The sequence below is a fragment of the Pteropus alecto genome, unplaced genomic scaffold (assembly GCF_000325575.1).
Source record: "Pteropus alecto unplaced genomic scaffold, ASM32557v1 scaffold110, whole genome shotgun sequence".
Taxonomy (NCBI): Eukaryota; Metazoa; Chordata; class Mammalia; order Chiroptera; family Pteropodidae; genus Pteropus; species Pteropus alecto.
Genome location: NW_006431920.1, coordinates 12,186,645 through 12,201,009, shown reverse-complemented (window position 1 = coordinate 12,201,009; position 14,365 = coordinate 12,186,645). Strand labels below are relative to the sequence as shown.

Below are 14,365 nucleotides of genomic sequence, written 5' to 3'. Positions count from 1 at the left end.
TCAGCAACACAGTGTTAACCAGACATTTTACTTTTGCCAATCCATTGAGATGAAATCTCATTTCATTTTTATTTTCATTTGCATTTCCCTGACTACCAGTAAAAGATGGATCCTTTTATGTGTTCATTGGTCATTTCAGTCTCCTCTGTGAATTTTCTGTTTGTGTCCTTTGCCTGTTTTTTCGTTGGGTTGTTTGTCTTTTTCTTATTGATTTGGAAATATTCTTTATAAATTCTGGGTATTTATCCTGTATCATTCATGTTTTTATCTTTTCACTTTAGTTTCTATTGAACAAAAATTAAAATTTTTAAATTTTAATTATAATATATTTCAAGTTTTTCATTTTTTTCTATATGGGTTTTAATTTTATGACTGTTTTCAAAAGCCTTTCCATAGGTCTTAAAGATTTTCTCCTGTGGTTTTTTTTTCCCTGAAAATTTTAGAAGTGGCTTCTTAATCTACCTGGGTTTGAATTTTGGATATGATGTGATGCAGAAATCCAACCAATAGAATTCAAAGCTATAATCTCCGGAAAGGAAAAAATCAGAACCATGACTATTTTTATGAAATTCAAGACAATTAATTGGAAAACTGTTAGAATACATGAGTTTAGTAGGGTGCCTGGATTCTAAATAAAAAAACTAAAATAAATTGCTTTTTTCCATGTATGAGTTATAATTAATGTAATAGGAAAAAGATAAGTTTACAACAACAAAAGATATTAATTACCTAATAATAATCTTATCAAAAAAAAAGTGTAGAAGCTATTGAAAAAGACACTTGTGCCATGCTCCTTTGTGAAAAGGCTAAAAAGTGTAAAAATGCCTGTCTTTCCAAAATTAATTAATTGTAGGTTTAATTCAATTATAATAAAAATTCCATTTTTTTAAGGGAATTTTATACTGTTATTCCAAAAGATGTCTCAAAAAATAAGCAGAAGCAATATCTAAGACAACTTTGAAAAAGAAGAGCAATATTGAGACTTGTCCTTCCAGATATTAAAATCTATTCTAAAATTCAGTCATGTTGGTTGAAGAACTGGTGGCCAGATGGGTGGAACAGAATGGATAGCCCCATGGTATAAATTAAAAACAAATATCCGATCAAGGAATTGTTACAAAATCAGCTTTAATTTATTCAGCAAAGAAAGTTTTGGCAATCAGGGGGAAACTTAAATGTAACTTCACTCTTTAGTGTATTAAATTCCAGATTAATCAAGGGTCTTTGAAACCACAAAGTATTAAAAGAAAATATAGATGAACATATATCATCACTGGACAGGGGGATAACTTTCTAAAGCATAAAAGCAATGAAAGAGATTACAAAGAAAAAATTGATTCAAATTACCTGAAAAATGGATCCAGTCTGTCACACATATACGCAGTGGTTAAATCATGGTTCTTTTACACATTTGGTACTTTTTTTTGTTTTTGCAGGGCAATTTGGCAGTAATTTAATATACACATTAATTTTTCAAAACTCCTCTTCTAGGAATTTATCCTAAGGAAATAAGCAGACCATAGTTTTATGTACAGGAATATAAGTCATGTTGTTATTTATAATATTGAATAATTATAAACCTAAATGTTCATCAGCAGGTGAACCGTTAAGTAATAGTCCATTCGGCCATAAAAAATAGTGATGTAGATCAGTGGTTCTTAACTCTGTGGAGATCATTGGACCCTTTAAGAATCTGAAATACAAAATAAAAAAAAAAGCAACTTTACTAGTAATCAAATAAATGAAAATTAAAACAAGATACTTTTTTAATCCTATCAAATCAGCAGAGGTTTTAAAAATGTGCCATGCTCACTATTAATAACAGTACAGTGAGTTGGACGTGCTCATACATTACTTATTATAAAGTAATATCGGGAGCCTTAAATTAAATTTTTCCCTTTTACCATAGTACTTCGATTTTTAGTAGTCTAAAGGAAATAACCACATGTGGGCAAAGAACTATGAACAGGTTTATTTTAATCCATCCTTTAAAATTTTTTCATTTTAAAACCTCTGTTGAGATATAATTCCCATATGTTTAAAGTGTACGGGTTGGTAAGAATCAAGATAGTGAACATACCCGTCCGCCCCAGAAGTTTCCTCACGCCGTCTGTAATCCCTCCTGTTTGTTTCTCACAGCTCTCCCATCTCCAGGCCACCACGTATCTACTCATCTACTCTCTGTCACTACAGTTTAAATTGAAATTTTAGAGCTTTATATATGTGGACTCATACAGTATGTAGTCTTTTTTAAAATATGATTTCTCTCAACACATTTTGAAATTCATACATGTTATTGCATGTATCAATAGTTCATTCCTTTTTATTGCTGAGTAATAGTCCACTGTCTGCATAGATCACAATTTTTTATCCATCCACCCATTAGTGGACATGTGCCAACTCATCCTTTTTCAGTGAGAATTAGAAACCCCCAAATGTGAAGAAATAGATGAATGGTTAAATTATACTGTTTCCATATGATGAAATATTGTACAGCTGTGAAAAACCATGTTTTAGAAAACTTTTTAATAATACAGTTTATTTACAATATAATGGTTATTGGAGAAAAGCAGGATATAAAACTTTATTTAAAAGCTATAGCATACATTGAGAAAAGAGTGACAGGAAAAAATAGATTGGTAATAGTGCCAATATTTTTATTTTCCTTATAATGTTGTCTTTGTCATTAGGAAAAATTTAACTAAATGCCCCTTAAAAGAAAATAAGCTAAACTAAACGTGCAGCTACCATACAATGCAGGAGCTGTCTCCTGGCATTTACCTCAGAGGAATGAAAACTTGTATTCACACAGAAGCCTGTACACAAATGTTCATGGCAGCTTTCTTTGTAGTAGCCCCCAAACTGGACCAACCCAGGTGTCCTTACAAAAGTGAATGGCTAAACTGTGGTACATACAAACCATGGAATACTACTCAGGCAGAAAAGAGAATGAGCCACTGATACACATGCAGTGACTTAGGTGAATCCCAGAGAATGATGCTGAATAAAAAAAGGCCATCCCAAAGGGTTGCACAATGTATGACTCCATTTATGCGACTTTTTAAAAATTAAACATTTTTAGAAATCTACATTAGTAGAGATTGGGCAGGGTGGGTATAGCAGGAGGGAGGTGGGCATGGTTATAAGGACTATGAAAAGATTTTTTTGGTGTTAGAACTGTTCAGTATCTTGACTGCAAAGGTGGGATACATGAAAACCCACATGGGCGATGAAATTGTATAGAATAAACACACGACTTTAAGTAACTGGGGAAATCAAAATAAGTTCAATGCATTGTAGCAAAGTCACCGGTTGTGATTTTATACTGTAATATACAAAATATTACTATTGTGGGTAACTGGGCAAAATATACAAGCAATCTCTGTGTTATTGCCTAAACCGTTTGTGAATCTACAATGATCTCAACACAAATTTCAATTTGAAAGAAAAGGAAAGATGAGACAGGAAGCTCCAAAGCAGTATGAAATGACATCCTTGATGCTCTGGCTACATTTGAACCAGAGCAGCAGCGTGGTCCTGTCCTTGGAGCCATGGCCAGTCCCGGGGCATGTGGTAGCCCATCTCGCTTCCCTCCCTGGTTCCCAAAGCAGGTGCGGCACATCCGGGCATGTGGCAGCCCACCTCACTTCTGTCCCTTGTTCCCACAGCAGGTGCAGCACATCCGCATCGATGGCTCCACCTCCTCTGCAGATCGGGAGGACCTGTGCCAGCAGTTCCAGCTGTCCGAGAGACATGCTGTGGCCGTGCTGTCCATCACCGCCGCCAACATGGGCCTCACCTTCTCCTCCGCTGACCTGGTGGTGTTCGCTGAGCTGTTCTGGAACCCAGGGGTAAGGGACACAGAAGTCTTGAAGTCCCCGGGCATGCTCATGGCTGCGGGGAGGAAGGAGCTAGTGTCAGGGAGACAAGGTTTCTGTGAGCTGTCGCTAGTGCCAGTCTCCTCTTCTTCTGTCTATTTCCATTAGCCCTCACAGACATGTTCATACTTTCCACAGAATTCTTTTCATTGAAGACTCGCACATCCATTGGCTGGATGTTCAATTTTCACAACAACCTCCTGAGTAGTAGGATTCTCAACTCCATCTCATCAATGGGGAAAGTGAAGGCTTAGAAGGCTAAAAGGAATCTTAGAGGTCATCTCTCTATGAGGAAATTGGGGAACAGATAGCTCAGGGACATAGCTGTCAGCAAAGGAGAGCTCATGGCAGCACCAGGCCACAGCCCAGCCCTCTGGCTTTCCACCCTGAGCCTCTTTTAATTAATCATCACTGTGAGCTGCTTTAGCCCAGGGTGACCACTGTGGGTGTTCCCTGAACATGGCCATGGTGCCCACTGGCCTTATCTGATCAGCCAAAAGCTGAGACAGCAGGTAGAAGACATTCGTTGGACTCATCAAATTTTCTCCAGAGCTCCAGGAGTTTATTTCCCTTCGAATGTTCTCACGATCAGCCAAAAGCTGAGACAGCAGGTAGAAGACATTTGTTGGACTCATCAAATTTTCTCCTGAGCTCCAGAAAGAGTTTATTTCCCTTCGAATGTTCTCACATACTGTGGCTGTCATTGGCCACACATAGGTGACTGCTTTAATGATGGTTGGACTTCGAGGTGGAAGGCATTTCATAATGGAAACAGCACTCTTGGTTTTCATTCTTCCTTTTAGGGCTTAACCACCCTACTCCTAGTCACATATGGCCTCTCCCTTGGGTGCAATGGGTTTCTTTAGCTATAAGATAACTTTGTTTCTGGAGAGAAGAACAGAAGTATGCCAGGTTTCCTTCATTTGCCCTTCATCACAGCCTGATGGCAGAGCTGGAGCTCACTCCCCCTTTGTAGCACCTAGCACTGTGCCTGACACAGAAAGGCCTCCCAAAGCTGTCCAGCTGCAGATTTATTTTATTTTATTTTTTTCATTTCTTTCTTTGTTTCTTTTTGTTTCTTTCTTCCTTCCTTCTTTCCTTTCCTCTTTCTTTTTCTTTCCCTTTCTTTCTTTCTTTCTTTCTTTCTTTCTTGCTCTCTCTCTCTCTCTCTCTCTCTCTCTCTCTTTCTTTCTTTCTTTCTCTTTCTTTCTTTCTTTCTTTCTTTCTTTCTCTCTTTCACTCTCTCTCTCTCTCTCTCTCTTTTCTTTCTTTCTTTCTATCCATCTATCTATCTATTTATTATGGTGACATTGCTTAATGAAATCCAATAAGTTTACAGTAAGGCATATATATATTTACACTGGGTGTTCACCTCCCATAGTTAGAGTTCTTTCTGTCACCACATTCAGCTCCATATTTAATTCTCCAACCAGTGTTTTGTTTGGTTCTGTGTTTTGTCAGATGATAGGTCATTTGTAGATCGAGGCTCTTGGGCCCTCCACCATGTGACATTGGCAGTGAAGTCCTCTGAGGAAGAAGGGCTGTGGTGGGACTTGGGGGCAAGAGGCTGCCTGCTTCAGGCCTTGACCTACATACAACCTGATCCCCGGGCTTTGCAGGTGCTGATGCAGGCTGAGGACCGGGTGCATCGCATTGGACAGTCAAGCTCCGTGGGCATCCACTACCTCGTAGCGAGAGGCACAGCCGATGACTACCTTTGGTACGGCTGGCCGCTGGCCCTGCAGTGGGGGTTGAGCAAGGGCTGACATCGATGATGCATTTTCTTTGGTTCCTAAGTGCTTCTGCGTTTGCTCTGGGCTTCTGGGATCCCCACAGAAGACCCGTTTGTAACGCCCTCCCACTTTCTTCATGACCATGTTTGGCTCCTTCACTGTGTTCACTGGTGGCCTGCAGGGTACATGAAGAAATGATTCCTCTCCCACTGGGCCGAGATGAGGGAGGAAAACTGATTGAGATGAAATGTAGATGGAATTTATAAAACACTTTGTTCCCAGCCATGAAGACACTTTTGAAAGAGGGTGACTCCCCTCCCCCCTTGCCCGTTTGTGCTGTGCGTTGTTATGACAGAGTCACATCTTATAGCTGCTGGACCATCAGGAGAAACTGGCTCACCCCGGACCATGTAGTGCTTCATTAACAGAGCTGGGGGTTCATGTGTTACCTAAGCAAAAAATCCCAAACTGCTTCTTCTTCCCAATCCCATTTCCCCCTTCCTTGTGTTAAATTTCTTGATTATCTCAGTGTCCACTACTCGTATCTGTTACCAGCCTTGTGACCGAGGTAAGACCGAGGGGTCTTACCTCTGCAGTGTGTGCCGGTTGGCCCTACTTCCCTGTCTTGGTTTAATGGACTCGATAATTGGGCAGCTCATAATAGCAGCAGGTTCAAAATTGTGTTGTAACGAGGGAACACTTATTTCCTACGTCTTCCCATAGAAGGGCTTTAGAACCTGATGGTATGATTGGTTTACAATTGAGAGGAGGCAAAATTTTCAGTTTGGGCATTGTGCCTTGAGAGAGACAAAGATGTGGACCAGTAAGCAAGTCACAGCCCCTGAGGACAAGGAGGGTGGTCTTGTTTTAATCAGTCTGCTGGTTCTGTGCAGGCTGGACTCACTATGGCTCATTTCTCTCCACCAGGCCCCTGATTCAAGAGAAGATTAAAGTTCTGGGTGAAGCTGGGGTTTCTGAGGCCAATTTTTCAGAAATGACAGAAGACACTGATTACATCTACAAGGTAACAGCAACACATGGCTCCTGGACACTGGAGCATAGGGAGGCATTAAGCTGCTTGCCCAGCCCTAAGGCCCTGAGCAAGAAAGTATGAATCACTCCTGGGGACTTCCCTCAGCCCAGGAGCTGAAAACGACTGCCTGCGGTTATTCTCACCTCAATCCATGTGTTCATCCTTTATGGCGAAGCGATGGCACTGATGACTCCTGCTTCAGGCCTTCCCTCAGAGATTCTCATAAAACCAGGGCTTCCAAAACCAGAGGCATTTTCCATCAGGCCATTAGGAAGTGACAGAAAACTTAACCATGGCAACTGTTGAATTGTTGGATAAAGTACATAGCAACACCATACAGCAAAGGCTGCCACTAAAATGTGCCCAGCACAGAATGAGGAAAGTTAAAAATAGAGTATTGCTTTTTTATAACATTTTCCCCTCTGTCGGTGCAGTTTATTCTCAGTGTCTCCCATTTTATAGAAGGGTGAACTGAGACGTGCAGAGCAATGAGACTTGCCCAGTCACAGGCCTTGTGAAGCCAGCCCAGAGTAGATGGCTTCTCCACTCAGTCCAGCATTCCTTCTGTGACAGCCCCTCTTATTATCAAGGAGAGTAAGAGGCCAGTGAGAATTCTTCCGTGGCCAGTTGGGCCTTGGTAGAGGTGCTAAGAGGCAGCTTGTTGGTCTGCGGAGAGGACGGCCGGGGCCCACCAGGCCTGCCCTGGCCTAGCATCCCGGCCTGGTTGCTGCCACGGCCTCTTCCTCCTCTGTTTCAGTAAACTCAGTGGAGTAGAGCAAGAGGCACAGAGATTTCCAAAGGCTGGTCTTTCACCACTCAGGTGGTTGACTTGGGCGGCGAGGACTCTGGAGGTCCTGCTGCTGGAGGGCGGCTCCTGAGGGGATCGTGTCTAACCGGAGAGCTTGGACAGAGGTCTGAGCCTGACGCAGAAGGGCGGCCGTAGGATTGCTTGTCAGGAAGCTGAGTTGCTGTGTCCGTCCTGTGGAATTGCCAAGCATCAGAAACCAAGTTAAATCGATAAAATCTTAAAGGTGACACTCAGGCTTAAGAGTCTGAGGGTCTGATCTTTCATTTACATTTACTTAGCAGTTGAATCCTTTCTTCAGAATGTAATTGGGATGAATAAGACTCGTAGATCATATGTCTAAATAGAGAGCATAAATTATTCTTTCAGATATAAATGGTTAATAAGTCAACTTTAAAATGACCTCATTTTTAATCTTTTTAAAAAACAGTCTAATTCAGTTGAATGGTAAATATTTAACAGAGCCTTGGTTATTATATACCTTGTGAAAATAAAGAACCTTATTTTTAAATGATTCTCAACCATTGAGAATGAGTTTATGAGTTTATTTATTTACTTATAAATTAAACCTATTCATCCATAGTGGCTTTACCCTCAGTTACTCTGAATTTCTGCCTAAAGTACAGGTGCAAGATAATATAAATGGAGTTTATTAATATTTATTTTGATTAATAATTATGTCCATTAAATTTTTTAAATTAAAATAGGGCTGAAAATTTCATCAGCTGCTAGAAGAAGAAAATGTTGCCTCCTACATCGGAGATAAAAGCAAAAGAGGTTATGTCTCACTAAAATATCCTGCCTCTGAGAGGGGAAGTAAAATATTAATCTGATCTTAGAGCTTGCTTCCATTAATCATGGCTGCTGTGAATTAGCACACAGCATTACCATTGTCATAATCAAATGTGCATTAACAGTTATTTCTACTTGGAACAGACTGCTTTGTGTGATGGCATTTCCTTGGCCTTGCAGTTGTTCAGAGGGTGATGAGGAGATCCTAGAGGACTCATGGACAGTGTGGGGCTGAGCTTAATGGTCTTCAGTATCACTTCCCACCTGAAGGACAGTTACTCTTTTTTTTTTCTTTACCCAATGAGCAGAAGAGGAAGAGAAGATGCAGACACTAAGGCAGTAAGGCTGCTTTAGTGATAAAGAGTTTACAGAGCTGGCTTGCACTCGCTATCATGCAGCACCTGATGACCCTCACCTGTGTGTTTTCTTACCAGCCACAGTGGCAGGGTGTCGGTGTTGGAGCCTAGGTTCTTTTATCTTCCCTTTTCTTTCTCTGATGAAGGACCCAAAGCAGCAGAACATCTATGACCTATTCCAGAAGTCCTTTGAGGAAGATGGAAGCGATAAGGAACTCCTGGAAGCAGCGGAGTCCTTCGACCCTGGAAGTGCTTCAGGAACATCTGGAACTAGTTCCCAGGACATAGGAGACTTGCCGGATGAAAGCACATCGATGGACAGTCCAGTGAAGAAAAGGAGATTTGAATTTTTTGATAACTGGGACAGCTTTACCTCCCCCTTGTAAGAAGGGCAAAAAAAAACCTTTTAAAATCATGGAATACATTAAAGTAAGGCATTTTGTTTTTAAAGCCTATGTTCCTCTTGTTATTACAGGGGTGCTGGTCTCTGTCTCCAACCACAGTGAGTTACCAGACCGGGGGTCAACATTTCTTTTCCAGCCTCATTATGTGTGGGTTTACTTGGGTCTTAACAAACCTTAGAATTTCTGGCTGAGAAATAGAGACACTAGATTGTAGTAGTGGTAAATTCATGTTCTTTAAATAATGAGGTGCTTTCTACACAACCCCAAAACATGGTTTTTTAAAATTTATTGATGCAACAAATATTTATAGAGCACCTAATATGTGCCAGGCACTGTTCTCGGTGCTGGCAGTAATTTCCCAAACACAAGAGAAAAAATTCATGCCTTTGCAGAGGTTATCATACCACAGGAGAGGCGATGGTTATAGCCCATGAGGCAAAACGAAGTAAGGAGCTAAGGGTTTAGGGCAGGGCTGCTTTTTCTGTGCATAGCCAGATAGTAAAAATATTTGGCTTTCTGGGTCAGAATATCTCTGTTGAAACTACTCAGCTCTACTGCTGTCTTGGGAAAACAACCATAGATAATCCAGAAACAAATGATTACGGCTCTTCTCCACAACAACGCCATTATGGACACTGAAATTTGAATTTCATATAATTTTCATGTATCACAAATTATTCTTCTTTTGATTTATTTTTAAACAATTAAAAATGTAAAAAACCATACTTAGCTCACAGGCCAAACAAAAACAGGCAGTGAACAGGGTTTGGCCTGCAGACCATAGCTTGCTAACCCGTGGTTTAGAATGGCACTGTCCAGTGTAACATAAGCCACATATTTGATTTTAATTTTCTAATGGATTATTTTAAAAAAATAAAGAAGGTCAAATTAATAATATTTAACCCAGTATATTCTAAATATTGTCATTTCAATGTATAATCACTATTAAAAATTACTGAGAAACTTTACATTCTTTTTTTCATGCTAAGTCTTCAAAATTCAGTGTGTATTTGACATTCATAGACACCCTCCTGCTGCTCGCTCAGCCCCCATCAGGGTATCCAGAGACGTTTGGGTGAGGCTTTAACATGGAGCTTGGTCTGGGTCTTTAAGTGTCTTAGAGAGTGAGATCATAGGATCACATCGCATACTCTATTAATAGTTCCCCTTACTCCAGGGATGTGGCTAGGATACAATGGGTATGCTTCAAAAGTAGAAGTGAAATGCATGGGTGATTTTTTTTTTTTTTTTTTGAAACATACATAACAACCCGTTGTTGCTTAGGAGAATCGCCGACCGTTGTTAAATTAATAAGTCCCCGCTGTAGTCACCTCGGGGCCTGCCACACAGAGTGGCCCCTGTGTTACTGCAGGGTGTTAGAGCAGTCCCTCTCATTGGGAGGGTTTGCCCTTGGTCCTTACAGTTCGGTGCTCCTATCTGAAACCACTAATTCCTCTGTGGTTTTAGTAAATACAGCCTGTTGAGCCTGCATCTGAGGCCCGTAGTTAAACCTCAGTTTCAGCTGCTCTGGAGAAGTCAGTCTCTCTAAGATGTCCCTGGTGTCCTCCAAAGCAAATTTTATTTATACCACATAGCCTGTATGTTATACCATCCAAAATGTACCTCTGAAATTTATTGAAAGCCATCCGGCCATTTCTGTGTGATTTAGTAAAAGACACTTGGATTTATTTATACAGAGAGTGAATACCTTTGGGTTTAAGGAAAGATTTCCACACTAACTCCTTTTCCTCCTGTACTTCGCAGCTCAGTCCAGATGCACACACCCCAGCAGCCACCTTATTTTCTAGAAATGTCAGTTGGAAAAATAAGAAAATGTGGGCCCATCTCATCCCACTCCTGTCCTTGCCATCAATTATCCCCTTAAAGAGTCTTACTAAAAGTACCCCTAGGTTCACTTGCACTGTTTCTGCCTCCCCTTACCAGGGTCATTAAGTGAAGTCTTGTTCCCTGAGTAGCCCTGGTTAGTTTCTGCCCCTAGGGCGGGTATAAGGAAGATCCTGTTAGCTTTGATCCACTTGTGCTTGAATTAAACATGTTTACTTGGCTTCACACAAGCCTTGTAGGTCAGAGGGAGAGCTGAGAATCAGAGCTGGACGCGCCTTCCCTTCACTGCCGGCCCTTGAGTTTTGCTTTGTCCGTGCATTCTTGTCTGTTGAACCTTGATGCTTTCTGAAGCTCTGTTTAGTTGAAATTTAAACTGAAAAGAAGATAAAAGAAGTCTTAACCTTGTTTTTTACCCCATGCTCACACTTCATACCAAGTTCAGCATTACGAGGTAAAAAAATGTCTTAAAAGCTTAAAAGAATTTTATTGGAGCATTCTCTCATACTTACGTTTTATTTTGCCTATGTCAATGCTTTGTGAAATCTCCATTTAAAAAACAACAACAAGAAGAATGCATTTAAAATAAATGTGTGGAGAGAAGGGAGGAAGGAAAGAATCCATTTCAGATACCTGATTCTTTCTAGATGTCAAGCTTGGCCTCAGCAGGTCTTGCTTGCCTCTTGCTGAGTCAGCCCTTCCCTACAGAGCTTGGACAACAGTTCTATGCAGCTATCGCTCTTGTCTTTGGCCACCAGGCACTTCAGTGAAGGGCAAGGAAGAGCTCTTCAGGCAGGAAGTGAAGGAACAACATGGAGCCTGGGTCTCCAGAATAAACCTTTTCTGTCTCCAACATGAGATGAATTCACAATGATGTTTGCAACTCAGATTTCTTTCAAGAATAAAATGTTCCATATGCCCCGAAGAGAACTGGTTGACTCAACTCTTCTCTGGAGGCAACTTGTAGCTTATTTATTTTTCTAAAGGCAAAAGTGAATTTTCAGTGCTTCTGAGGAGCAGAGGTGACTCAACAGATACAGTTAACAATCTCTGCACCTGATGGTCCTCTAATGGGGTTGGAGAATTATTAGCCAACAGCTAAGACAAATTGAGATTTTATGAGAGGCATCAGTTCTCTGAAGCCACGAGAGCTGATTTCATGAGAGTGCTATTTGTACATCTTCAGGCTTGCTATTTAAAAAGAATTGTTCCGTTTTGACAAAATTGCTTTGAATGTGGAAAATTTCTTCCTATTATGGAGTGTCTCATTTTCAACCACTATATTGCATTCTTACTCATGCCGAGGATGGGGCAGGGATGTAGTAAATGCTCTGAATGATGATCTGAACTAGACTCTAGAGCTAGCCTAGGAGAGGTCACCTCAACTTGGGCTGCCCCAGCAGCAAGGCTGGCTGTGCTTACCCACTCACCCAGGACAAGTGTTTCTCAACCCTCCTTCCACTAGTCCTATTTGTTTACACCAATGTGAATAAATTATAAATTTAATTTATAATTTTCTGGAGGCGGGGCATAGTTTTGGCAGAGGTTTCCAGAAATCACCCCCCAAATGCAATGTGTTTCTCTACTGGGGAAGAAGGGACTTGCTCTCTGGGCCCCTTGCTATTCATAAAGCCTGTGATGGAGACATCCTGCTCCCTCAGGGGACCTCAGGTAGCAATAGCTAATATTGTAACAGGCTCATTGTGTCTAAGGTAAAGAAAATAAGGAGAAAAGAGATGGACATATTTTTAACGGAAAGTAGAAAGCAGATCTGTTGTAATCTGAGTATGGCAGAAGAGGAAATAGCATTGAAAAGGCATTAAGAGACATAGAAATCAGGTCTTATCATCATCTCAGTAACAATAATAACCATCACTTAGAGAAATGCCAACTAAGCACTTCATAAAAGTTATTTCATCTTCCCAAGAACCTTATAAGGTATATGGTATACCCACTTTGCAGCTAAGGAAACAGCTTAAATCGTGTGATACAGTAGAGTACTGGTCTGGAAGTCATATATTGGCTATATGACCTTGGGCAAGTACTTTGGCCTCCCTGGGCCTCCAATATGGGCTAGATTTCTCTAAAGCCATTTTTAGTTCTGATATAAATGGATTAACCTTGTAAAGCCCAGACAAATAAAACCCTTTACAAACCTATATCACTATCATACCACGCAAGGTACCATTTCCCTATTCAACAAGTACCATTACCACAGACAGACATGCCAGGCTCTGTGCTCAGTCCTGGGATGCACTTAGGCCAGCCTGCCCTTACGGAATTGACTTGCGGTGCCCCTGGGTTGTTTTTGTTGTTTAAAATACTTTGTTTTTTAGAAGAATTTTAAATTTATATAAAAGTTGAGGCAGTACAGACAGTTCTTATGTATCCTCTCACCTAATTTCTCCCATTATTAGCATCTTACATTGGTATGGTACATTGGAGCCTTCGTTTTTAGTCAACCCTATGCCAGAGCCCTGCACAGGGCCTGCTGTTTTCAGAAAGTATAATGTAGGAAGCAGTGCGATTGGGAGTCATGAGATTTAAGCACGTCTCTAAGCCAAGAACCAGTGAGCAAGTCACTTAAAACTTGAGTTTTTCCTTGTCCATAAAATGAAAGAAATACTCCTAGATTTGTAGCATCTTGTGAGATATGCGTAATATAACATGAATGTGTAAAGGTGCTTCTATTTGTAAATCACGGTAAACCTGGCGGAGAAGACTTCCTGCCACATTCCCCAGAAGGCCAAGCGTTCGTGGCAACCTCCGGACCATAGAGCTCAAATTCTAGCTGGGCCACTCGTTCGCCACTTCCGCTCGTTCGCCTAAAACCGCGCCTGCGCAGTGCGCTGCTTCCTCTGTGAGTTTCGACCTAGTTGGTGTCGACATGGTGAGTGTTGGTCCTGGTGAGGCCTAGGTATCTATCCGCCCGCATCTGTTGTTCTGTTGCTTTCTTCGACCTCACCCACCTCTGCTCGCCCGCGTCGTTCTGTATCCTCAGCTTCCGTGCCTTCGCCGCTCCTTTCAGACGCGGACTTCGGCGGAGGGGCGGGGCGGCTTGGTGGGGCCTGGCCCATTCGGGCCAGGTTAACAGGGAGCCCTCGGGGAACCAGACTTGCCCTTGGCCCTGGTTTACCGGGATGGAATGGGGGGCGCGGGGAGCTGGATACAGGCAGGGGCTGGGTGGGTGGAAAATGGTTACGGAAGCGCCGGGACTTGGTGTGCTTGGGGAGGTCTCCGTTCCTGGGTCCTAATATCGCTGGTTTCTCCCTTAACAGGCTAAACGCACCAAGAAGGTCGGTATCGTTGGTAAATACGGGACTCGTTATGGCGCCTCCCTCAGGAAAATGGTGAAGAAAATTGAAATCAGCCAACATGCCAAGTACACTTGCTCTTTCTGTGGCAAAACCAAGATGAAGAGAAGAGCTGTGGGGAGATGGAACTGTGGTTCCTGCATGAAAACAGTAGCTGGTGGTATCTGGACCTACAACACCACTTCTGCCATCACAATAAAGTCTGCCA

General features: G+C 41.6%; 2 protein-coding genes and 1 long non-coding RNA gene across 6 annotated transcripts in view; 2 read left to right on the top strand and 1 right to left on the bottom strand.

Annotated features, from left to right (window-relative positions):
- LOC112475397 overlaps window positions 1-8,737 on the bottom strand; it is a 9,943-nt gene extending 1,206 nt beyond the window's left edge. The window contains exons 1-4 of one of the 3 annotated variants that reach the window (XR_003044704.1): window positions 6,788-8,737; window positions 2,081-2,187; window positions 1,581-1,693; window positions 1,348-1,500 (exon numbers count right to left, since the gene is read on the bottom strand). This is a non-coding gene — a long non-coding RNA (uncharacterized LOC112475397). Of the gene's footprint in view, window positions 1-1,347; window positions 1,694-2,080; window positions 2,188-6,787 lie in introns of all 3 variants that reach the window. The other 2 variants (XR_003044702.1, XR_003044703.1) reach the window with 2 other exon arrangements.
- Window positions 1-9,047, top strand: part of SMARCAL1 (SWI/SNF related, matrix associated, actin dependent regulator of chromatin, subfamily a like 1) — a 52,035-nt gene extending 42,988 nt beyond the window's left edge. For both annotated transcript variants that reach the window (XM_006906739.3, XM_025043301.1), the window contains 4 exons: window positions 3,669-3,851; window positions 5,498-5,598; window positions 6,539-6,635; window positions 8,744-9,047. In XM_006906739.3, coding sequence (XP_006906801.1) covers window positions 3,669-3,851; window positions 5,498-5,598; window positions 6,539-6,635; window positions 8,744-8,983 — 621 coding nt within the window. In that variant the 3' untranslated portion in view covers window positions 8,984-9,047. The remainder of the gene's footprint in view (window positions 1-3,668; window positions 3,852-5,497; window positions 5,599-6,538; window positions 6,636-8,743) is intronic.
- A 4,558-nt stretch (window positions 9,048-13,605) lies between these two features.
- Window positions 13,606-14,365, top strand: part of RPL37A (ribosomal protein L37a) — a 3,675-nt gene continuing 2,915 nt past the window's right edge. The window contains exons 1-2 of the mRNA XM_025043320.1: window positions 13,606-13,733; window positions 14,122-14,193. Coding sequence (XP_024899088.1) covers window positions 13,731-13,733; window positions 14,122-14,193 — 75 coding nt within the window. The 5' untranslated portion in view covers window positions 13,606-13,730. The remainder of the gene's footprint in view (window positions 13,734-14,121; window positions 14,194-14,365) is intronic.